Source organism: Rhinolophus ferrumequinum, chromosome 26, assembly GCF_004115265.2.
Source record: "Rhinolophus ferrumequinum isolate MPI-CBG mRhiFer1 chromosome 26, mRhiFer1_v1.p, whole genome shotgun sequence".
In the NCBI taxonomy this organism is placed as follows: Eukaryota; Metazoa; Chordata; class Mammalia; order Chiroptera; family Rhinolophidae; genus Rhinolophus; species Rhinolophus ferrumequinum.
In genome coordinates this window covers 9696109-9721962 of record NC_046309.1, presented here as the reverse complement: position 1 = coordinate 9721962, position 25854 = coordinate 9696109, and the positions used below count along the sequence as shown (strand labels likewise).

General features: G+C 44.8%; 1 protein-coding gene across 7 annotated transcripts in view; it reads right to left on the bottom strand.

Annotated features, from left to right (window-relative positions):
• The window catches only part of HIPK2 (homeodomain interacting protein kinase 2), a 172065-nt gene extending 164040 nt beyond the window's left edge, over window positions 1-8025 (bottom strand). For all 7 annotated transcript variants that reach the window (XM_033098886.1, XM_033098889.1, XM_033098887.1 and 4 more), the window contains exon 1: window positions 7823-8025. In XM_033098886.1, the coding sequence (XP_032954777.1) occupies window positions 7823-7841 (19 nt within the window). In that variant the 5' untranslated portion in view covers window positions 7842-8025. The remainder of the gene's footprint in view (window positions 1-7822) is intronic.
• Between the last annotated feature and the right edge of the window lie 17829 nt (window positions 8026-25854).

The following is a 25854-nucleotide window of genomic DNA, read 5'->3' as shown; positions in this document are numbered from 1 at the left end:
AGGCCAGGAACAATTACCTTGCTCAAGTATCACGTGGATTATATCAGTCCCCTTCTCCCTGCACACCATAAAATGTCTCTTGAATTAGAACCCCTTCTAAACCTTTTAACAACTGATCCCAAACACTCTGTTCTCGTCTGCTACTCTACTTCGTGCTTGCCACTCCAAATGAATTCCGTTAGACACTCTGCTTATTCACCTTATTAAGCCAGAACAAGAACTCTGACTGGTTCTGTGGCCTCTTCATATAGGAAGACCCCCATTTATCCGACCGCCTTGGAAATCAGCGGCTCCACAAAACTGACCTACATAAACGCCCTCTCCTCCAGAAACGGAGCCCTTTCGAGCAGCCTTAAATCCTTTTCAGAGTAAGTCATGGTATAATCCAATGAAAGAGTTTCTTTATTTTAACCATTTTCTAATGGAAACATTTCTCTAATACATTAGAGACCCTCCCCGTCTCCGTTAACAGAACATAATGAATATCGATTAACCTCTTCCTGATGGCGCACGTCACGCTTAATGAATAACAGTAATCATGCTGGAGCTGGAGACGGAAGTGGTTCAGGGGTAACGCCAAGTGCATATGTTCTCTCTCTCTCTCTCCACACCCCACCTCCCCCACCCCGTTATGGGTTCCCCTGAAATGTATTCCCCTGCAGAAGCTCCTGCTATCAGCCTGGAGTCTGGTGAATAGGTACAGTTACACAGAACTCAGGAGGGTGGAACTTACTGCTTTTCTGCACAATTTCAAGAGTTTACAGGCCGGCTTCTGTCAGAGCCTATAAATTCCTCATTAGAGAAAAAAATAAAATAAAAAAAGAACACACTTTCACTACCAGCAAGGAGCCAGAGCTTTCCAGATTTCCTTACCATGTGACTTTCACCAGGATTCCGGGAACACATAGCATTCGAATGGGCCTCTTTAGTGCTATGAAATGAGAAGCTCTGTGTTGGACTGGATGATGGCTCACTTTTCTTATGATAAGCCCTTGGAAAAATCATTCTACATTGTGAATAACAACTCCATAGGTTGAATCAATGAGGTAATATTGATTGATAGGGAGGAAAACAGTAAAAATAGAGGAACAAACTTTATTTCATCAGGATGTAATCTGTAACTGCATGAACCAAAAGTGCTTTTTTGTACCCAATGTTCTGGCAGGTTCTGTAGCAATCCTTCACTGAGGAAGGACAGTGCGACCTGGGGAAAATGCCCTTATCCACCCATATATTAGACTGACTTCTTATTGTGACAATGAAGGTTTTATAAAGTCTACAGCATTAGCACATGTAAGAGGGAATCGATCTTCATTCTGCTTAAACACAGTGGCATTTAATTAATCAGATCCTACAGAGCAAAAGAATCACTAAAACGGACCACTTTCAAAAACAATACAAATCTGTTCAATGCCGTGTTTGGAAATTAGTGGCTGAAAAACCACAAAACTATTTTGCAATTTTAGAGGCTTGTTCCTTTGTGTTCCATTGGCAACTATTTTACCAGCTTACTTTCTAATGGCAAAATCATCCTTTAGAGAATCACAAGCTGAATGGCTTTGTCCATCATGTCTTTTGCCTTTTCCATCGACTTTAGACCAAAGAAAGGGAGGAATTCCCACTGCAAGTCTACTTCCAACCACTCTCATGACACCTAGCTGACTCGCTGCAGAGAACCTGGTAAAACAGGTATGGCTTTAGCTGACTCAGAATCTGTAAAGATTTTGACAAACTGTCCTTTCTAAACCTGGATGAACTAAGATTACACTGAATCATCAAGATTATTCTGTGTGCTCTCACCTCTTCTTTCAAGAGTAGTTCAACTTTTTTTTATTTATGTCCTCTGCATTTTGTTTGTCGGATCTGCAGGAGAAAATTAAATAAGGTTCTAAGAGAGCTGGAAGTAGAGGGGTGAAATTCAAAGTGACGAAGACTAGATTCAAAGAGTCAAGCAGAAGATGACACTGTTGGAGTGAGGGCAACCGAGACATGAAAACAAGAAAAATACTCAGAATTGAGGTGAAAGCAAGGTAACCAAGAGCCATCAACCCAGGGCTCGTGTAATGTCAGTGATTACCTAAATATATTAAAAGGAGGAGTCAATGCAACAAATATTTATGAAGTGCCTACTAGTTTAAGGAACTGCACAGCTGCTGTGGGGGACACAAAGATGAATCAGATTTGGTTCTTGCCCTCCAGGGGTTCACAATGAGGCAACAGCCCTGAAGTCGTTTTTCTTGTATGAGCTGTACTAATGAGACCATTATTAAAGAACTGTATTCAGTTTTGATCACCACCATTTGTTTTTAATGTGGAGAAACCAGAGAGAGTTCAGAGGAGGGAGGACACAGAACAGGCTCTGTGAGGAATACGCTACAGCGACCCACTTATTATCTTCGAGTGTATGAAAGGTTTTAGAGAAAGGAACCGAGGAAAAGAAAACAGGCTTGAATGACAGCAGGAGAGGTTCCAGGCCGGCCCAGGAATTTCTTGACAATCAGGCTAACAGAATACTGGAATTGGTCACTGAGGGAATTCCTAGTGTGGCCTTTCCCTGGAAAAAAACTTTTTTTGAAAAACTGACTATTTCAAGTCGCCTTCCTGAAGGCAGGAGGGTGAACTGTATTTCTCCCAAGGTCCTCTCCTGCTCTGGGCTCCCAAGAGGCAGGCAGAGCTGGGTTTTCTTCTTCAACTCCCTACCCTGACTGATCTGCTGAAGGCCCACCCGACCTATATCCCTGCCAACGAGTGCCACAAAACTACCTGGAGTTCAAGATCTCAGTCAGGCAGCAAAACCAGGAATTAATCTTCCAACAGCCGCATATGATGCAAGGATCCATTCGCAAAACAGCCTGTAATGCTAAACACCAAAACCCAAGTTTCCAAGCACCATGTGCATATCAGAAATGACCAGGGCATACAATCTAAGTCATGAAAGAGGAAGACAGAATCTTCTGCAAATTAGAGGTGGTAATTTCTAAGGAAATTTCTAAGGAAATTTGTAGTAGCTATTTTCCATAATCACAAATACTTTTTGATTCCAAGAAAACATTTCAAGAGAAAACAAAGAAATGGGATCTTCCCTTTACACCTTAAGAAACATTAGCATGTAAAAAGTAAGAGCTGGCACATAATACGTGCACATAAAAACAGCCTTCCATCTTGAGCCACACAGCGAGCTGGCGAGTCCATGTTTCGTTTTGACTTTCACTTCCATCCCCCCTGAACTCCTCCAGGACAGGGACCTATATAAATGTATAAATGGTTGTTAAATGAACACACTAAAGATGTGCCCTGTCTAGACAGTGCCTACCTTGTGGGTCTGTTAGGAGGAGAAGTGAGTTCATGTGGGTAGAGAGTGTAGCACAAACTAAGCGGGGGTCTGCGTCACAATCATCACTACAAACTGCAGGCGCCTCATTTTCTTTTAGATGAAAACTAAAGACCTTCCTATACTCCAGGTTTTCAACTTCCCTTTTCTTTTTCTCCCCAATAAAGTAGTGCCACGTGAAATGGACTATTATGAGCTCGGGCCTTTCAAGCGCACACTGTCATGGTTATATAAAGTCTGCTGGCATTATTCTGAATCCTGCCTTTGATGGCAACCTGAAGTGCCTCAATTGTCATCATAAGACTACCAGAAAGCACTGGCAATACCCTCTTGATCATCACTACTTCGTTCCATCTAAACCTCAAAGGTGGTTCCCCAAGATTGGTTTCTATGGGAGGAAGGAAGAGAGAAATGAAAACACAGACCAAATACAATACGAAGAATATGAGCGGCTGTAATTTGCATAAAGCACCAAATTCCTTTTGTAGGAAGATTATGTTTAGTGCATGATGAGCTCACGGGCAAGTGGGGGCCTCCCGGAGGAGACCCTCGGGGAGCCAGCCCTCGGTGCTCCCTTTTCAGGTCTAGCGTCTGAGTTCGTAGATCCTGGTTTAGGGCAAAGGTTATAGCTTTCATTCTTTGGGATACTTTCCCAGAGGCACAGCTGCAGCCTCTGAAACTCTGTTCTAACAGTTTGTTTCCTCATTTTTAAAGTGGCATAGAATGTGCCACTACAGAAGAGAAATTCTCTACCTGAAATCAGCAGCAGCTCAGTGGGAATCAAGACTCTGGAAAGGTCACAGAGGGGGTCAAAAAATGCTCTTTCTTCTGTGGCCAGAGGGGGTTTATTGTTGCTGGTGCCCAAACTGGAAAAGGAATAGCAGGAGATTAATAATTGAAATGTTGCCATTATTGGTTTTCTAAACTATTTGTGGGTTATTCTTTCCCTGGAGTCATCACGCCTGCAAGCAGCTCAAAAGATAGATTTAACACGCACTGAGAAAATGCCTACTATAGCCAGGCACTTTACATATACTGGTTTCTAGCCGAGTCCTTACATAATCCAATAAGGCTTAAAAAGAAAGAGCTCAGAGAAGTTAAGTAACATGCCCAAAGTCATACAGCCAGATTCAAACACAGGTTTCTCTGATTCAAGTACTGTACCCACACTATCTGGAATTGAGGACAAAATTAACGAGGCTTGATTCACTACTCGAATGTGGTGAGACTGAAAACAATATTTATACTTACTCATTTTAAAAATATAAAACATAAACACAGGAAAAGATATTTTGGAACATGTGTCATCAAATTCTTTTCATGGAAGATGATTCAGAATCCACATCTTGGTAGGTAGGCATCTTGGTAGGTATATTCAGGCCCATCTGATGATAGATTTCGGCACTGCAGTATTGGGAAATCTGGCTGTGTAAGTCCATGGCTCATCTCAGGTACAGCAGAACATAATTAACTTGGAATTTAGGGTCCTCTCATTCAGAACCCATGGCAATAGAGAACTTTTGTGGTTGGCCTTTGCACTACATATTGAAAAAAAAGCCTTGCTAAGCAAGTTGATGGGGTAAACAACAATCGCTAGGCGAATGTTTAACCTTCTAAAGAAAATAAACCTTATTAAAGAAGTTTAACTTAAACAGTACCAAGCCACTGAAAACAAATGTGCTATTTAGAAACCTATCCTTAGAAACATATTGTGGTAGGTAGACAGACTACACTTTGCTACCCATTAATTCGTATTATCAAACATACCCTGTTTCAAAGATAGCATTTCTCCCTAAATATCTGGCAGTTCAGAATGCTCCCCTAACGCATTCAGGCCTCCACCCCATTTAAACAAATGAGTACACTCTTGAATTTCAGATGAAATGCCTCACCTCTCATAGGTCTCCTAAGAAGAACCCCATGTTTGATTTTTTTTTTAGTAATTCAAAAACTGTAAGAAATCACTCTTCTTGGAGAATTCCACAGGAGAAGCCCTGCTCCTTCAGGACACACACAGGGAATCCACATACTCTGATTGGGATATGGTAAAAATCAGGTCCACTGAATCCAGAGGATGTCACCAAGGAGGGAAAAAGGAGGTCACTGGAGTCTCAAAAGCACTCATCCCAGTAAGTGAATGGAGGTCCCCGCAACACAATCCTTGATTATAGAGGTCACCTGTCTATTCTAGAGCACGACCTACAGTCTCTTCCAGTAAGGCCCAGGCCTGGCTAGTGCAGAGTGATGCTGAACTGGTGGAAGAGGGGAGAGGAGTCAGACTAGGCAAAGAATTATAGAGATGCACAGAGAAACTCTGCAGACTCCAAGGGTACAAAGCAGATAGGCATGAGTAAGAGAGCACAGAGACGAGACAGAGTGACACCCAGGCTTCACGGAGGGAACCAGGAAGGTCACCTGGGACAGGGCGGGAGGTTTGCAAATAAAAACAGTGCTCCTGAGACCTCTGAGATCCCTGATTATACTTCAACCATGACACCTTACACACCCGCAGTCCTTTATCTGGTGTGAAGCCCTGAAAGAACACTGTGGTACGAACAGGAGTGCCCAGTCTTTGCCTCAGGGGTATGGCTTACATTCCACGTGGATTTAGAATGAAAGGAACAGGAGAGGACCAGCGCAGTTCCCAAGATGGCTTTCTACAAAGTTGACAAAATACATCCCAACCCACACACCCAGCCCGTGGTGAAAGGGAAAGCAGCCGGTTACTATAGTTCTGAATTCAATGCCAAGTTCCTTCTCTAATGTTCACCCGGAGTGTCCAGCAGAGGGAGTCTCAAGGAGGTACTTAATAAAGAGAAAATTGTTTCATTTTAACACTCCATAGACAGTGGGAGCACTGACTGTAGCCCCCTCCCATAGACACAGGCGAACAATGAATGCCCATCATGGGTTCTCCTCGCATGTTCACAGAGCCACGGGCTCGTTCTATTCTGCATGGTGGAGTGATCAGAAATTTCGTTTTGTTTTGTCGAATGGTTAAATGGACCTTGTGTTCTTCAGAATCAAAGAGGAAAGCCCCTGGAATAACATCTCTCTGTTGCCTTCTAAACAGCCCCTTTGTTTCCAAGAGAGTCTGAAAAAAAATATTTACAGTCCATAGGTTATTTACAGCCTCGTTATCCAAGGCCTGACTGGTAACTTTATTCCACCCAGAAACCTAATTCATTTGGAGCCCTGGAACTAATAACAGATTTTCTTTTCAGATAAGTTTTTTTTTTTTAATCTGCCTCTTACAACAGAGATAAAACTATTAATGCGGTCCCTGTTTCACTCGCCACCACTGCTCTCCGGATTTACAGGATTAAAATCTTTCCTCGCCCCTCGTCTCTGTTCCACACAAACCCTTTCCCCCTCTCATTTGCTATTTCATCCACAGAATATCAGAACAAAACCGAAAGAAAGCCAGATGGACTGACGCTAAAAGTATGTAAAGGCTGCTATTCCAATGATTTCATGAGAAAAACATTTTCACGATGAAATGACTGAAGAATTAGGCACACTTAGGTTTAAAATCCCTCCTACTACAAGCACATAGACATACACACACGCACAAAAAAAAAAAAAAAAACCCTGAAGTGTAAAAAACTTAGTTGATTCTGGTTTGATTTCTGGCTGGAAGCTGACAGAACTGACTCAAGAGAAACGAAAGAGGGAGAGGGAGTGCAAGAGAAACGTAGTGCTTTTGCCTTACGTTCTTTTCTTTCTTCCTAAAAGACAGTCAAATCAGAAAAAAAGAACGACCCAACGCCAGGTGAAGGTGCACCACGCAGGTTTCCCCAAACCGATCCAGAAAAACGTCTTGGCCACCTCCTCGACTTGAAAACCTAAACTACATTTTGCCTTACACACGCTAATGCGGGGACATTTTCGCCTATTTCATTGTTCTGCCCGGGTCTGAAATGGACTTTTCCTCTCTCTCCCCTCTCTCATCACCGAGCCCCGCACGTTCCGATTCCACAGCCCCCCAAAATCAGAGGCTCGCGAGGAATAAAGGAGTGTGGGGTGGGAGTGGAGAGAAATGGAAAGGGAGCGGTGAGGACAGAGTGGAAAGGAGATAATCCATCCTAAAGGTAATCTTCGTTGGGGGTGGGGGGTGAAGATGAAAGCTAAACCGCATCACCTTTATGTGTTACAAATAAATAAAAAGCACAGTCACGGATCGGTCTTTTCCCAGGCGCCCCCTCCCAATGTCTCTTCTTCGGGCAGCAGCCCACCCTCGCACCCCCACCCCCCTTCTCCACCCTGGAAATAAGATCCTGTTAAATTCCGGATCCCGGTTGTTTTCTGGGCAGGCGAGGGGGTAGCGGGGAGGGGTGGGGAGCCGGTGGAAGCCCGGGGGTGGGGCGCGGAGGCCGGGCGCCCAGGGGCTGCGGGCCGGGGGCTGCCCGGCGAGGGGCCGCGGGCAGAACAAAGCTGCGGGGGCCGCGGCGGCGCTGGGCTCGCGGGGTCCGCGGGCCGGGCACCCCTTACCTTCGTACACGGGGGCCATCGGGGCCGGGGTGTCCGCGATTCATGGCAACGGAGAAGGGAACGCGGCGCGCGAGCTCGGCCCCCCCAGCCTCAGTCGGAATCTGCCATCTTGAGCCTGTGTCTCCGCTCTCGGCGCAGCCGGGGCCGCCAGCGCCCGCATCACCGCCTCACTTGGCCGGCGCCGGAGGAGGGGGCCGGGCGCCGCCGCCGCCGCGGCCCGGGCCCTGCGCGGGGGCTCCGGGGCGGCCGGGCGGGCGCAGCGGCCGAGGCCGAGGGGCCGAGCGGCCGCGGCCCCCGAGCGGGTCCGCGGTGGGGCGGGAGCCGGGGCGGGCAGCGCGCGGCCAGTCCCCGGCCGGAGCTCAGCTCAGCATGGCTGTGTGTGGGGGCTTCGGCAAAAGTTGCACGGGAGGCGGAGGAGGGGCGGGAGGAGCCGGGAGGAGGGGCGGGGGGCGGGGGCCGGGGGGCGGGGAGCGGCGGGCCGAGCGCGAGCGAGCGAGGGAGCCGCGGAGAGCGGAGTCCGCGCGCAATCGAGCGCCGATGGCACGGATGCGAGGCGGAGAAGGCCGAGCCGAGGGCAGAGCGGCGGGCCGGCCGGGGGGGCGGGGCCGGTCGGGGGCGGGGGCGGGGCCTGAGGGGCGGGGCCTGAGGGCGGGGCGGGGCCTGGGAGTCGATTAAAGGGAGCGAGGGAGGCGAGGGAGGGCAAGGTGTGCGCCCAGATCAATTCTCATTAGCCAAGGAGAGCGGGTCCGCAGAGGTAGCAACCAGAACTTTGTGCGTGTGTGCGCGCGTGCTGGGGCGGGAGGGGGAACAGACTTACAAGGGGGCCCCGGCGGCAGCGTGTCTCCCCCAGTCGCACCTGCTTGGCGATCCCCGAGAGCGGTGTGGGAAGAATGGGTGCAGGAGTGGGCGGGTGCACGCCGTCCTCGGAGGGAGGATGAAGTGAGTCGAGGAGCTGGAAATCCGTATCAGGTCAGAGATGCAGAAGGCATGCGTGCACACTTAGGAAATGCAGCACCCGGCGGTCACTGAATTACGGTGAGAACCTGATTGCCACGCTGTCCTCACGTCCACAGTGTCTTCTGAGGCTCCTCTTCCATCACCAGGACCGGTGGTTCCCGCTGACTCGTTCCCAGGCCTCTGCTCCTCTCCACCCTCTCTCCGATCGCGGCTTCAACTAAACCTCCAAATTCTCCTCAGCCCGGAGCCTCTCCAGATTCACTTCTGCAGCCCCTTCCTGGAGTCTTTGACAGGAATCCCTGCCATCGCCTGCAACGTAAGAAGACTGGAGTCTCCTCCTAGGCAGTGTTTTGAAAACTGTGTCGTGACACATTAATTGATCGTAAAAAAAAAATAAAGTCAGTGGATGGCAATCAGCTTAAAAACTGAAATGTAACAGAATAGAAAACATTAGAATCCCTTGTGCTTAGTAACCGTCACTGTGTTTCGTAAACCTTTTGTTTCAGTTATATGTACCTGGACAAGTGTACTGTACCATGATGTACATTGTATTTGCTAACACTGAAAGTCAAGGATCAAAAAAAGTTTAAATCTGTTTGGGGGTGTAAAATCTCTAATACCGCACAACTTTCTTGAAACAAACCCATTATATTCTCACTACCACTTATCATTCCCAACCTCCGTACCTCATGATCCTGCTCCCCAGAAGATACACCCTTTCATACATTTTGCTCATTTTGTTAGTGGCGCGTCACTCCCCCTTCATGTCAGGATGACCTTTGACTCTGCCTTCTTCCTCACCCCCATATTGAATGCCACACTTCCTGCTGCGTCTCTTAGTCTGTCATTCACATTTACAGGTTTCTAGATGCCACTGCTAAAATGGGCCTCAGAGATCATCGGAGCCAGCCCTTTCAGAATTAAAGAAATGAAGTCTGTTGCCCAGTGTTACACAGCATTGAATCTTAGGGTCACAGCTCTTGGCGTCCACTCATTCATCCCTTCCTTTCCTACCCCCCTTGTCATCCTTAACTGGTCTCAGCCCTGTTCACCTCAGCACTACAACCTTTATAACACACAATTCTGCCCATGCCAGGGTCCTGCTCACATCCCTCGGGGACCCAACCTGTGCACACAGGTCTGAGGTTCCTCACTCTTTGGGACAATCAAGGCAGGCAGGCCCTGACTTACCTTTCCAAGCACTTAAGTTCAGCAAGTCACTGCCTCTCCAGTCAGACTGGTTTACTCATGGTTCTTCACCAGCTTTGCCCTCTGTGCTTCTGTGTCTGCCCAAACTGCCACTTTCCCACGGAGGGTACCTTCTCCATCTTTTCTCTTTAACCAGATTCTACCTGTGCCTGACTCATTTCCTCCACAAAACAGCCTGAGGTAGCATGAGGTTAAGACAGACCTGCATTCAGATCCCAGCTCTTCTGCTTAGTAGCTGTGTGAATTTGGTCAAATTGCTTAACCTCTCAGACCTTCTGTTTCTGCATCTCGATTGTAATAAGATTAATAATAATAATAATAATAATAAATAATGTTCTTCCATTGCACCTATAAGTCTCTACCGTGACCTTTACCATACAGGTATGATCTCTCTTCCTTGTTCCAGTGCATGCCAGAACTTTCTCCCATGATGGAAATGTAATGATTTGTGGCTGTTGAGCACAGGAAGTGTGGCTTAGTGTGACTGAGGACCTAAAATCTTTCATTTAAATTACTTTTAATAGCCACGTGTGGCTAGTGGTTACCATATTGGACAATGCATTTCTAAACTATACACTCAGTGAGGGCAGAAACCACGTTGATCTTGCTTGACGTTATATCCCCAGCAATGAGCACACACCTGGCACAAATATTTGTTGAATGAATGATAGCTGCCATTGAGCACGTGCTGACTTGTGTCAAGTGCAACACGAAGAACTTGATGTAAGTTATTTCCTTATATCAAGTTATCTCCTGATAGTCCCCCCTCCAGCACCTGACAGGGGATTAGAATAGAGCTAAGAGTTTGTATAGAGTGCTAGCAGATAGTAGGGGTTTAATAGAAGGTGGTGGTTGTCATTATTAAGACCTCTCCTTGACCTAGCAAACTGATTTTTATCTCTTCTTCCTCTGGACTTACAGAGCAGTACCTGCTTGCCGCACATGCTCTGTTGTCCATGGCACAACCCACCCTAGACGGCTGACTCTCCTCGTCTGTACAGATGCCCTGTCTCCACGACGGGGTTGGCAGCATCTTGGGGCGTGGCCCATGGCATACTTGTCTAAATAGCCCTCAGCTCAGTTTACACTAAACACTAATTAGTGTTTAGTAACTGTCTCCCACTTTGTCCCACTTGCTGTCTAGCCATGAGTAATTCTAGACAGCCTCACTCTCTGGAATACCCCTCTGTCCCCCAAAATTCATGTTAAAATCCTAACCCCCAGTACCTCAGAATGTGACTGTATTTGGTGGTAAGTTCTCTAAAGAGGTAATTAAGTTCCAATGAGGTCACGGAGCTGGGGCGAATCCAGCATCTCTCCGAACTGAATTAGAACTGAATTAGAACACAGAGACACACAGAGGAAAGACCATGTGAAGACAGGGAGAAGGCAGGCATTTGCAAGCGAAGGGGGGAGGCCTCAGAAAAAACCAAACCTGCCAACACTTTGACTTCTGGCTTCCCGAATTGTGAGAAAATAAATTTCGGTTGTTAAAACCACACAGTCTGGGATACTATATTATGGCAGCCCTAGCAAACTAATGCATTCCCCCACAGGAGGTGAATTAAAGTGACGAAAGATCACATGTGTGAACGGAAAACATCTCAAGAGTGGTTCTCCTTCCCACAGGAAAAGAACCATCTTGGGCATGGAAATGAGTCCCACGAAAGGAGAACTGGATGGAGCCAGACAGATAAGCTCTCCGTCTCCTCTTCAGGACACCGTGACGAAAGCTATACCTACTCGATGCACCACTGCAGTAAAAAACATTCGGTCGAGCTCGCATACGTGGCATCATATAGATGGGAAACGTTACTTAAATGAATTCGGAGTTGTTGGTTTTTCATGAATTGGCAGATTGAGTATGCCCATCTCCCTTCCCTCTAGGGACTGCAGTCAAGTGGGAACAGGATATAAACCTAACAGTGAAATGCCACTGAAGGAGAAAGTGAGAGCAAGAAGGGGAGAGAATCTGAGGCAGAGCCCAGGGAGCACCAGTATTTAAAGGATGGGAGGAGGAAAAAAGACTCCCTGTGGAGGAGAGGATGGGGAAGGAGATGGACAACCTGGACAGAATGGTACCTGAACATCCTCGGACAAAGACCGCAGAGAGAGGCATGGTCAGCAGGGCTCAGGAGAGGTCACTTCAGATGCAAGTGGAGAGGCATCCACTGGATCGAGCAACAACAGTTACATCCGTGACTTTGGTGACACTAATTATGGGGGAAATGTAGGGTTCTTAAATTCAGCCCGAAAAGAATGTGTAGTGCTTGGTAGGGGGAGGTGGGAGGAGTGTGAGGAGGGTTAGGGAGGCGCCAGAAGAGGGCACTAGAGAACATTCCAGGTAGAGAGCGGGATCCAAGTCACCCTGGGGGTGAGCCAATGAGATGGGTCCAGGAGCGGTCACCTTTGGCTAGAGATAGTACGCATTGTACCTTAGTTATTTAATAAACACATTAGCACTTAGTGTTCTAAGAAGTTTACAAATATTAACTCATTTAATAAACCTGATTTTTGGCCCAAATGGGACTCTAGATTGCCACAAAACATTTAACTTCAACGTGTTGTGAAAAACAATAACAAAGGCAAGAGCTAGAAAGGATTTAGTAATCATCTATGCCCGTGACCTCTTCTTAATATGCCTTTCTACAAAATGGCACAAGTAACATCTTTGTCAAGGGTTGGCAGAGCAAACATAGAGGAGTTTTGACCTCGTTTCACGTTCATTTTGCTTACAGGACAAGCGACAGATGGTCTTCATTTACGCCTATAGTTGTGAAAAAGCACAACACCATGATGTCTTCAAGACCACACGATGGAGAGATTTCTTTGGGGTGGACATATTCAGGTGTGCATGTCTTGTAATTCTTCTCAGGGGGTTCACAGTACCACGTCTGGGCAGCTCGTATCTTATCAGACTTGGTGTGTATTGCTCTCATTATCCTGCCTGGTCCTTATTTCTGTGTTGGGGCCTGTGGTTTTTTCTTTGGAGGACGTCTCAGAGGAGGCAGTTACTTTTCAGGATATGTCTTTCCAGATCACATCTCTCTTTTGGTCTCTCCATCAATGTATCTGTTTTTCTCTTTCTGACAATGTATCTGTCTCATTTTCTTTTACTCTGTAGCTTTCTATCTCTTCCACATTATTTCTCCTCTCTCTCCTTTCCTCTTTTTCATGATTCTGTTTCCTAACAAATCATAATATACACCTATGTTGTTTTAGTTATTCCTAAGAAATTACTTCATATTTCTGCTTTAAACCTTTGAACAGCTTAAAAGATACATTGTTTTTAAGAGACTGGTATTCAATAACGACAGGACCCCTTAAATAAAAGCTTCCAGGATAGGGTGTTACACTGACAGAGGATGTGAAAGAGAAAACATTGCATTCAAATGCCGGAACAATCGGTTTCAAGGGCAGAGGGTAAAGAGAGCTTGGCGGGGTGGAGGGAATCTGATTGTGAAGTGGCAGTCTTGGAGAGATTACACTGGCAAAATCAGGGAAATGGGAAAACATCACTCATTTTCTGTTTCTGCTCCTAGAAGAAGAATGATCACACACCTGAACAAGGATACAGAAATGGCAAAGAGAGGCCAGAATGGCATTCAGCAGAAAGCAATCACAGCAAAATTTTTTTAAAAAAATTTTTAAAAAATGCCATCGCCCTATGAGTGTAAAAGAAGCTGTGACGTAGATGTGCCGAAGACAGGGGCAATGTTGTTGGAGGTGGCAGAAACGGCAGATTAGGACGCATTTTCTCTTGAACAGCAAACCAGTCCAGCAGAGAAATTTATGTGATGAGGGGAGATGGGTAATAGCTTGCTTTGCCTGACATGTAGTCCAGGCTGAACTTGGACAAACTAGGCAGAAATGGCACAGAGAGTAGATGCAAAAAGGAAGGTAGACCCAGGAGAGCTCTTTTGAAAGCCTGAGAGTCCTGTTAAACCAAGTTAAGCCGAGCTCAGTGATTAACCAGTGGGCTGTGCACAGTTCGTACCTCTAAGTTTCCTCCCACCAGCATGAAAGAGCTTGCCCCTATGTGGCAACCCTTAGAGGGAGCTTGAACGTCATGGCAGAGCACTGTTAGGACTGACTGCTCTGACGCTGCCAATGCACTTTTCAGTGCCAAATCCAGTGCCCTTTTTCAGCCCCTCCCCTGCTTGACCTCTAAACAAACACTGTCAGAGACTGTTAATCCCTTCATCCGTTCTTGAATCAGTTCCCTCCCTTGACTTCATAAGGATGCACTATTTAAATTTCCCTTCAACACTCCTGGTCATTCCTTCTCTCTTTGTCTTTCTTTCACCAAGAAATTCAATTCATCAAATGTGCAGTGACTGCTTATTATGTGTTAGATTCTACAGCTGGAGCTGAGGGTACAAAAAGGAATAAACCACAGTCCCTACTTTCAAGCATCAAGTTCAAAACCACGAGGTAAAGAGCGCAATACACTATGATGAGTGCAGAAACAAAAGGATACATACACGTGGTCAAAAGCTAGCACAGAGGGACAAACGGCAAGGAGTACATTTATGGGACGAAGAAGATGGCACGTTTGTGCCCAGCAGCATGAATTCTGGCAGGAGGAGACAGCGCGTATCTGTAAGACGCCACCATATTGCTAAACACCAAGAACAAGGTACAGGCAGAGGTCAGCAATGAGGCTAGAGATACAGGCAGGGTCTCGTATGCTAAGCCAAGGAATTTATACTTTATTCTATATGTACCAGGTGTGGGGAGAAAGTGAGCTCCATTTTGAACCTGTTGAGGTTAAAACAGGTATGAGATATTCAGGTAGGGATTTCAGTTGCCAAGTGGCTGTAGAGGGCTGGAGCTCAGACATGCTTTTGAGTCATAAGTATACAATGGGTGGCTCGTCCAAAGGAGCTGCAGGATCACACAGGGAGAGGTTACATGGTGGTACTTCTCAAACTGTGGCCCTCGGGTCACCTGCGTCCAAACCCCACAGCAGCCTCCTAAAGATGCCGATTACTCAGGCAGAACCCCAAGCCCACTGACGCAGGACTCTCTGGGGATGGCGCCTGGGAATCTGCATTTTAAATGTACTCTCTCGGAGATATAGTTATAACAGAGAATTTCAACAGACACTGGTAAGGGACACCCCCTGGTGTGGGAAGCTAAGATGTTTAAGGATGAATTGGGAAGAGGGAAGCTCCATCCTGGGAGAAGCTGTATGGTTTTCTCTAGGGCTAGAGGGGCCAACCGAGAGTCCTGACATTCTGGCAACGAACAAACCTCTAAAGCACTGACGTCAGGCTTGTTGAGTGAGAGCAGCCAGGTCTTAAGCCACCTTTAGCCGGGCATCCCATTACTTAGCGCCAACAGCATCTTAATTAACACGAGGAAGAATTCAATTTTGTGATTTTTCAGATAGTGTTTTATCATAGACCATGTGGAGATCTTCTTAAAATATTTCGACAGCCTCAAAGTGTCATTTTTGAAAAACAAAGGCTCTTTTGTCACAGAATTCTATGGATGTTCACCGTACATGTGAGATGAATTTGAATTTTTAAAGAATTTCTTTTGAAACAGGGCAGTATCTTCAGCTCATTCCATTTGCCCTAGGTGATACACTTAATCAACATTCAGAGGCTGCTGATTTGCTTATCTTTTCTTTAGGAGACATATACTGCCTGGCTGATTAGAGCTAGTTTGTCTGGTTGAGTTGGACATTTAAATAGAAGGCAAAACAACAACAGAAAGGAAGATTTTAAAAATAGCCTTGAATTTCCCTGTGTTCTTCCAACCTTATTTTGTTGATTCGGAACTTCTGAATGTTAAATCCTGTGTTAAATAGCCACTGAGAGGGGAAGGTGGTGAGTGGCAGGGAGGTGTCAGAGTTCTTTCACCAGTGACACAGGCTGGTAAACAACAAGATGGCCTCACTAGGCATCTGAGTCTGAGCTTTGGGGGGTGGCCGCGGAGAGCTTGTGCTGGAAACGGGTTCAACTGGGCATTCAGCATGAGATCAATGCTGCCCACTCCAGTAACCATGGGGATACATTCTAGATGCATCACTAGGCAATTAATGCACATCATAGACTGTACTTACACACCTGGATGGTATAGCCTACTGCCCACCCAGGTTGTATGGCAAAGCCTCCCGCTCCTAGGCTACAAGCCTGTACATCATGTTGCTGTATAAAACAACATGAGATTAAATCAAGCACAAGAGAAAAATGGTGCAATCAAGAGATGCAGTAAACACGAGATGTATGACGCTGCTGCTGGCATACTGTTTTGTAGCAAACTTTTTTGTTATAAGTAGAAAAAGTACACTCTTAAATAACGATAAATAGTATAGTAAATACATTACCACAGTTGTTTATTATCACCATCAAGTATTATGTACTGTATATAATTGCACGTGCTATACTTTTATACGATTGGTGGTGCAATAGGTTTGTTTACCCCAGCATCACCACAAACATATAAGTAATAAGTAATGCATTGCACTATGACGTATGACAGCTAAGTGATAGGAATTTTTCAGCTCCATTATAATCTTATGGGCCCACTGTCGTAGACTGAAACATCGTCAGGTGGTGTGTGACTGTCTTGCAACTCATCCCCTCACCCAAACTGTCCTGCACTGCACCCCCCATTCCCTTATCCAGCGTTCTTAACTTTTTTTGTTCCGTGAACTCTTTGGCAGTCTTGTGGAGCCTGGGGACCGCTTCACAGAATAATGTTTCTAAAATGTACAATGTTACAAAAGAAACTATTTATACCGAGATACAGTTGCAAATATATGTGTCTTTATTGATACATTAAATAACAAGCTGTAACTGCAGGCCCAATAGCAACAAAGTAGCGATGAGTATAAACAATAGTTCAGGATACCTGTAACAACTGGCAACGTGATATAAAAATATCTGTGACTTTCACTGGTAACAGAATCACAGGTACTGCGATTACTCCTGTAGGTTGGTTGCCTACCGTCAGAATTGAAGATTTAAAGTTAATGAAAGTTCACAGAAATTTCCCCATCCAAGTTCACAGACCCCCAACTTCTATCCACGAACCCCTTGTGGACCTGGGCATCCATCATAAGAATCCTTGCCCTTATCCTACTGTGCTACTTTCGCATAGGATTGATCATCTTCTCCCATCATATGTTATTTATTAATACTTATCTTTTCAGTTTTTACTGTCTGATTTTCCCTATTAAAATGTAAGTTCCACAAAGTCAGGAGTCTTAGTTTATTTTGTTCACTGATGTGATCTGAATGTCTAGGACAGTTTTGGGCATTTCTATGAATACTGGTCACATGAATGAGAACAGAATGCAGCAGCCTCTGAATCTAGGCAGGGTGGCAAGGAGTTCTCGTGTCTTCTCTCTTTTTCCTTTCTTCCCTCTCTGTTTTCTATCCTCTTTCTTTGACCTTGACAATCTCTCTTCATTCCTTTCTCTTTTATTACCTCTTTTCATTTCTCTCTCATTCAACAAGTAGGTACTGACGATACAATTGTGACAAGACAGACCTGGGGCTCCTAGCTCATCACTCACACTGAGCAGTGGCGAAGGATATGGCCTAAAAGTCAACCCAAGTTCAATGTCTGCCTCTCCATCATCCTTTCCATCTGACCAAGGGCAAATCTCTTAACTTCTCTGTGACTTGGCTTCTTTTACATCATTTAGCCAGTCATAAGAGGGCTTACTAGGTGCCTGACCCTGTGCTAGACACTTGTGGTCGAGAGGGGAGAGAGATGAGGAAACACAATGATATGGTGTGACAACAGTTGTGATGGACAAAGGGCAAGTGTTACAGGAGGGTAACTCTTGCAATCCCATGAAATTCGATCTCAGAGCACTGCAGGACAGTCCATGAGCTCCAAGTGATTTCAAGTAAATTCCATTGGTTTTTGGCATTTCTGGAACAACACTGAGGGGAACTTAAGGTCATCATGCACGACAAGAATTATTAAGTCTCTCTTCATTCCACGCCCAACTTTATTTCCTTTTCCCAAGCACCCCAGCATTTCATTGTGTGGACTGACTTAAACTCACCTCCCTTTTGGGGTTAAAGGGAGGGGCCAGGGCACTCATTTCAAGGCTGGTGATTTCAGGGTTCTCTTTGGTAGACAGTGGAGAAGAAAGTTCTGTGGACCCCCTCTTAGTGCTAACTTTGCTCAGACACAGGGACACATGGGACGGGAGACATCCTGAAAGAAGTGACGTGTAAGCCAAACCTGAAGGATGAGGAGGAAAGGGGGGTGTTCCTGGCAGCATGGAGGTCTGGAGAACAAGAGATCACGGCTCTTCACGGGGGGAAATTCAGTCTGCCTGGAACATACGGGATGAGTAGGAGGCCAGCCAGAGAAAGAGTGATGGGGAAGGTGGCAATGGAGGGAGGTCAGAGGGGTAAGTGGGGCCAAGTCATGCAAGGCCTTATAAAGCTCATCAGAGATGTGGTTGTCCAGAGATAACGGGAAGTTAGGGAGTGACAAGACCACACAGAGGTTTTAAAAGCCCTTATTGACTGCAGAGTGGGAATAGATCAGAGGGCCACAAGATTACGAGGCAAAGGATGAACCAGACCTGGGCCATGGTGATGTCAAAGGTTAGGAGAAATGACTAGTTTCAAGAGACATTCCAGAGTTAGAATCTCTAGGACTTAATGACTAATAGTGTGAAGGACAGGGGGTGTGTTACGGATTAAATTGTGTCCTCCCTGCCAACCCCAAATATAGTGAAGTCCTAATCCCCAGAACCTCAGAACGGGACTTTATTTGGAAAGTGGGCCATTGCAGATGGAATTAGTTAAATTAAGACGAGGTCACACTGGAAGAGGGTGGGTCCTAATCCAGTATAACTGGTATATTTATAAGAGGATGAAGACAGAATTGGAGTGATGTATCTATACACCATGGAACACCACAAATTGCCTGAAACCACCAGAAGCTAGCAAGAGGCAAGAAAGGATTCCCCTCCAGGTTTCAGAGGGAACCCAGCTCTGCTGACACCAAGATTTCAGACTTCGAGACTCCAGAACTGTGAGACAATAAATTTCTGGTGTTTAACCCACTCAGCATGTGGTACATTGTTATAGTAGCTCAAAGAAAACGAATATAGGGGGAGTTTAGCCACACCTGTTCCGTGAACATTTAGGCTATTCTGACCTTTTATTATTATGAACATTAAAGAGCACGAGGAGCTAGAAAATATGAACAAAAATTAAAAGGAAGACCACACCATGCTTTAAACGGATTCAGAAATGCCTGAAGACGCCCAACTGCTGCTGGAATTCAGCACCCTCACTCCACAGGTCGGCTGTGTGGCTCGGGTGAGGTGATGTGTGTGAAGTTGCTTTGTACACATAAAGTGCCCTAGGTATGTTAAAGCTTCATCTCCGTTTTAATTAAATAAAAACACAAGGCCATATGTTGCAGTTGCCCACACAAATAGTTCCCACCCACAGGCCTGGAGACATAATTTGTGGAGCTCAGTGCAAAATGAAACTGTGGGGCCCCTTGTTCAGAAATTGTTAAGCGTTTCAAGACAGTGACAGCAGAGCAAGAAGCCACACACAAAGCCCTGTGCGCCTGCACTCAGGAAGCCACCCTGTCCTTTTGGGAGCCAGGAGCCCCGACCTGTGTGGCGATCTCAGAATGCAGAGAACTGAGCATTGGACACATGGAAGGAAGCTGGAGGGAAGAGGAGAGGCTCAGAGCTGAGAATGAATGGTGCACTGCACGGAGATGGCCCAGCCCCAACGGGGACAGGTGTTAGGCAATAGTGACTACGAAGGATGTTTAGACAGTTAGCTGGGCCTGGATAGGGGAAGGCCTTTGGTGCCAAGCAGAGGTGTGTGACCCTATTTCTGTAAGCAACAGAGAAGCACTGAGCATTTTTGAGCAGTTGGCAGAGGATGAAACCTGGGAAGACTGGGAAACAAAAGCTGTAAGGGTTTGAGGCGGAGTAAGTGACCATCTTACAAATTGTTATCAAACGCAGGATATAACACCTTTCTCCAGTTCTGTATCTGTGACACCACCTATTTGCTGCATGGGAATCCTTGGCGTGATGGTGTGTCATTTCGACCTGGTTTAGCACCCCACCAGACATACATACATATTCACCTTTTTGTTTTATAACACTTTGTAGACATGCTTATACTTTGAATATGCTTACTATCCTTATTAGTGAAATGTCTGGCTCAGGGGCTAGGATTTGACCGTCTTTTCACTACGGTCTCAACTCACTGTATCTTGTATTTTTTTCGAGAGTATTTTTAAGTCTGTACATGTATTAATAGTTCTAGGTCAATTTCTCCATCAACCCACACTGAGCCCTAACTGCTGCTTTGTAGTCTGAGCCACATGATTAGTTAGGCACGTGGATAAAATGCCAAAGTCATCTGTTCGTATGTTCCATCGTTTCCTCTTTACCACAACGTATACACATCTCTCTACAATAATTTCCTTTAATCCCACCTACCTGTGACCAAGGGGCAATCACTCTATCCCAAACTACGACACCGAGTGCTGAGGCTTACTAAATAATTTGTCTTAGCTACAAAGCCTGAGCTTGCATTTTCAAATGCAAGTCGGGACCAAGAGGATTCTCCGGGTTTCATGTTTGAATGAAACTTTCAAACCTCTCCTACTACTACTACGATTACTAGTAACCGTATCGTGGTGACTTTTGAGAACTAGAACAACGCAAGTCCTGCTAATTTCCTGGAATCCTCCTTTCCTCCACTCCCCCAACTGTTTTCTATTCCTCCTTTATCCTAACGTTAAAGCCAGAAAAACTGAAATAATTATTTAGAAAGTTTCCACTCCTGTCAAGACAACAAACCCAAAATCATGTGAGTGATTAAGCAAGCACAATGGATAAAAGGACAGTGCTCAAAAAGAAAAATGATTCCTGAAACTCTTGGAGAAAGGAAATCAGGTTTGCACTGCGATCAACCTAAATTAAGTTACATGGCAGTAAGGAAAAAATTTAATGTCAGACCATTTTATTTTTCTTGCTCTTATGTATTCATTCTCATGGATAAAGTAGGTGGCTTAGAACTCCATATTAAATCTGCATTAATTAGTGGATAGTAAGAGGATGTTTAACAATGACCACACTAGTGGTTGATACAGGTTCTGGGTTTTATATCTGGTTATTTATTAAAAACACAGAAACATGAATACACTGGAAGCTCGTGCCTCAGTGAAGTAACACAGGCTGCTGTAACAGATAAGAAGTAACAGTGGCCTAACAGTGGAAACTGATTTCTCACTCTTAAAACAGCCCAGAGAGGGTGTTTATCAGGCGGCCTTCCACACAGTGATTCAGGGACCTAGGCTTCTTTCAGCTGTGTGGGGGACCTGGGAGCTCTTAGTTTCCACTGGCAGACAAATAAGAGAGGATGGAGGACCCCTCATAAGAGGGGTCAAAGCCCAGCCCTAGGAACTGTGCTGTCTTGCAAGGGCACTTCAAGGGCAACAACTCAGTCACGTGGCTGCACGTACCCATTGAGGGGGGAAGAGGACACGTTTTGGGAACACCATGCAGTACCTTAGCCTGCTGTGCAAGGCTGCGCTGCCAATGGTCCCGTTCCTGCACGGGGTCAAAGACACATAGCTTCAGCCTCAAGAAAGAATTAAAATAAGAAAATTAAATTTAAATCCTAGCTGCAGTCACTCGAGAAAGTTTCAAAGAAGAATCGTCTTCTTAAGGTGCAGGCAAACTTTGTAAATCTTCTCATGTCTCCCTCTCTGTGTGTAGCCCCTATACATGGCAGCCGCCTCTCCTCCCTATTCCAAGCTCCCAAATCTCTTTGCAACTTAGAGCGCTCAGGCTTTTTCCTCCTTTCCCCCTAATTGTGCCTCATTTAACCCTCTGGGCTTCAATTTCCCCATCTGTGAAATGAGAAACTCGAACCAGATGACCTTCGTGTATTGAACACTCTACGAATATTTATTAAGTGCCCACTGGGCCAGGCCAGCTCACACATTCTCAAATGCTGTCGAAAGGGTGCAGTGCTCAAATCAGGGACTTTCTCCCACCGTGGCTGGAGTTTTAGAAGAATCTACATCCCATGGGTTTAACAGTCCCTTTTGGTGAATGGGGGATATATTTTTCTGATAAACATAAGGTCCTTATCTTTGTGTCATTAAGAAATGGTCAACGAAATTCACTGTAATTCATAAAAAACAAACAAACAAACAAAAACCCAGCGTATAGACCTGGAACTACCATTTCTTTTAGAAAGGCATTGACCCACTTTGGGAAATCTAGTTTATAGAAACAAAAATATCAGTATCTAACAAAATATGCACAGAAATGTTTAACATTTTGTTGTTGGTGGTGGCCAAAGACTAGAAGGGACTTAGGCAGGCACAGCCACTCAGACCATGGAATATGAGGCAGCTATAAAAAGTACTGAACTTGAATTTAATCCATTCACTAGGAGGAGGGTCCCTGATGCACTATGTGAGAAGAGTAAGGTGCGTCATATAATCCCATATTTGTAAAAGAAACCTGAAAATCCCCAACTGTGCTGCAGTTCATTGGATGATCCTGGTGAGAGGTGCAGAAAGCACGGCATCTCTCCACATCTGTTACTCTACAAGGGCTGGAAATGGAGACCACGGCAGAGACGTGAGTTTATTAACTTTTCCTTTACACATCTTTGGAGTGTTTGTTCATTTCTTGCAATGATCCCATACTTTGGAATTAAACGAATTTTAAGTATGACTTTCAAGTGTTGAAACAAAGAAGCATTTTATAATGACTCATGGAAATGGGTGGCAGTCCTCATGAAATTTAGGAAAAAGGGAGCAAAGTGGAAGAATGGGTCTGTATGTCTCCACCATAATATTCTTTCTCCTGGGAAGATATTTTCTAAAGCAGTGGAGGGCTTCTGTGGGTATCCAGCTATGCTATTCTCCAAAGAGAGTGAGTCCCAACACGCTAATTCCATGCTTTGCAAGCTGTCTCTTCCTTAGAAATGTAATTTATCAGTTTCATGTATATCAGAAGGTAAGTGTCCTAGACCTAAATATTTGGACCTTAGAAGGATATATATCTCTCACTCTAAATTAATACATTGGTATTCTGATTTTGATGAGGGTGGGCGTGGAGTTGGGGGAGGGGAACTAGTCTGTGGTTTGGTTAGAATGGATCAACTCATCAGATCCTGAAAACTCATGGGTAAACTGATAAAAGCAAGTCACCAAAACCACAAGGCTGAGACCTGGCCCACCCTCTGGCTTCATAAGATTCCTCAGAGATAAATCCCTGAGGCTGAAAGTCAACTACCCTCACCCATAATCTGTTTGCTGTGTTATCTGTGTTACCACCCACTCTCTTGTCTAGATTCTTTCTGCAGGTCTCAGTGGTTGAAGACTCTGTCTTTGAAGTAAATTTACTCTAGAACTGGGCCCAGAATCTGCATATTTTATTGACAATAAGAACAAACAAGCAAAACAGTGATCAACGAAGTATAGGTGGTTATTCTTTAGGAATTCCATGAAGTGAGTGGTTACCAGTCCCCTTCAGTCACCAGGGCTATGGGGCAAAGACAGGGATCAGAAACCTTGTCCCTTTAGCTGGTCACAGGAAAATGAGTTTGCTTTTCCCAAGGGCTGTGGCTACTAAGTCAACTCTGCCGCAAAGGATGAAGGAGGGAGGAGAGAAGGGATTCCTTTCGCTCCTTTCCTCCAAAAGAGATGCCTTGGAAAATGCACTTTTTAAGTTATAAGCATCCTTTAGTATCATTTGAGGCCCAGAAAAGAGACTGTCAATAGGAAACAAGGCAATATAATAAAGGGAAAGAAGAGTGGTATGAAAGCTTCGTTCAACATTACCTGACCTACACAAAGACGCATCATTGGGTTGTTTGCAGCCTGCCTAATTCATGGCTAAAAAGGCAAGATGTTCAGATCAGATCACTAGTTTCTAGATATATAATCAAATGGTTACCTATTACATAGTTATCTGAATGGTATGCACTAAAACTTTGTGAGGAAGAAAAATAGCATAAAACATCCTTGCAGGAATCCTATTAGTCATCAGTACATTTTAAAAGTATTTATTGAACACCTACTATGTGCCAGACACTGTTTTCGCGCATGGTACACATCAGTGAACACCTGTTTCACAATCTTGTAGTAAAAGATAAAATAGAGACCCGGAAAGAAAATGAACACACAAATAATAGAAGGACGGTATGTGATACTGGCTAAGTGAAAGATTCTTATTATAAATTCTATTGACTTTTAGGGAATGGAAAGATCACAGTCTTCAGAAATAGTCAAGGAAAGCTTAAATTTTGAGCCAGACATTTAGGGAGGAATTTGATTTAGAAAAGCAGAGAAGAAAAGGCAACATATTTCACAGGAGATGGGACAGCATAATAACGGGAACATTTACAAAGTGTTCTACAGTTTGCAGAGCATTTTGTCATGCATGCTGCAGAGGTGACAATGAGCAAAGCTTTTCAGGGCCGAGTCTTGAGATCAACCTGACTTCACAGAAGGTAGCCATGCCTCCTTTCCCCTCTGCCCTTTTTTCTCTTTCCTGATCAGGGTTCATGGTTTTATCTTGACTTGCTAATCTAAAGCCTCTTTACAGGGCAATTGTTCCACACAAGAGTGGCAAAAGAGAAACAAAAGGCTGTATTTCTTAAACCAAGGGGCAGTATTATTTCTGTATATCATGCGCGCGCGCGTGTGTGTGTGTATGCCAACCAACAGCTGGCATGAGACACTTTTTATTTGGGGTGAAGATGACATTTTGTAGGTTTTAATCCCAAATTAAATACCTCCTTGACTTTGAAGGACTTCCCTTTCTTAGCCCGCCTTACTTCCCTTCCTCAATTCAAAGTAAATCTGTTCTTCCTCCCCACTTCACACCACCACCTAACTTTCCTACCTCTTCTCTTGCTGTGTGCTCCTTGCTATACCTAACAGGTCCTACCACCATCCTTCGGTCTTCAGATCAAGCTTCACTACCTTCATCAGCTCTTTTCCATTTATAAATGCCACCTCTCCTCATCTCTGCAGTGGTTCGTAATCTTGGAGGGGAGGTGTAACACATCCCCTCAAGAATCCGATGAATTCCGGGGACCCTGGACACATGTACAAAAATGTGTGTCTAATTTCAAGAGATTTATGTTCCCCTGAAAACATCACTTTTCTAGATCACATTTGTTTTGTGCAAACTATATACTTCAATGCTTCATAATATCCTTTTATATCATTCTGTCTAACGTATGTCTCATTTTCATAATTAGACTAACCTTGGAAATAAAGCCATTTTAGAATTTGGGGAGTAGCCCTCATAGAACTGGGTAGAATTTGGAGCACGTGGTAGGTATTTAATTTTTTTTAAAAAATAAATAAACTGTGGTACGTCCATACAATGGAATATCATTCAGTGATAAAAATCAATGAGCTATCAAACCACAAAGAGATATGGAGGAACCTTAAATGTGTCTTGCTAAATGAAAGAAGCCAGTCTGAAAAGGCTACATGCTGTATGATTCCAATTATACACCAGTTTAGAACAGGCAAGGCTATAGAGACATTAAAAAGGTCAGAGATTTCCAGTGATCCAGGGGAAGGGGGTAGGACAGGTAGAGCACAGGGGATTTTTAGGGTGGTGAAACTGCGCTGTTTGATACCACAATGGTGGACACTCGACATTGTATATTTATCAAAACCCATAGAATGAATGAATGTACAACACAAAGAGGGAACCCTGGTGTCAACTATGGGCTTTAGTTAATAACAATGTATCAATATTGGTTCAGTTGCAACTAATGTACCACATCAGTGTAAGATGTTAATAATAGAGAAAACTAGGGGAGTGGGAATAGGTATATGGGAACTATCTGTATTTT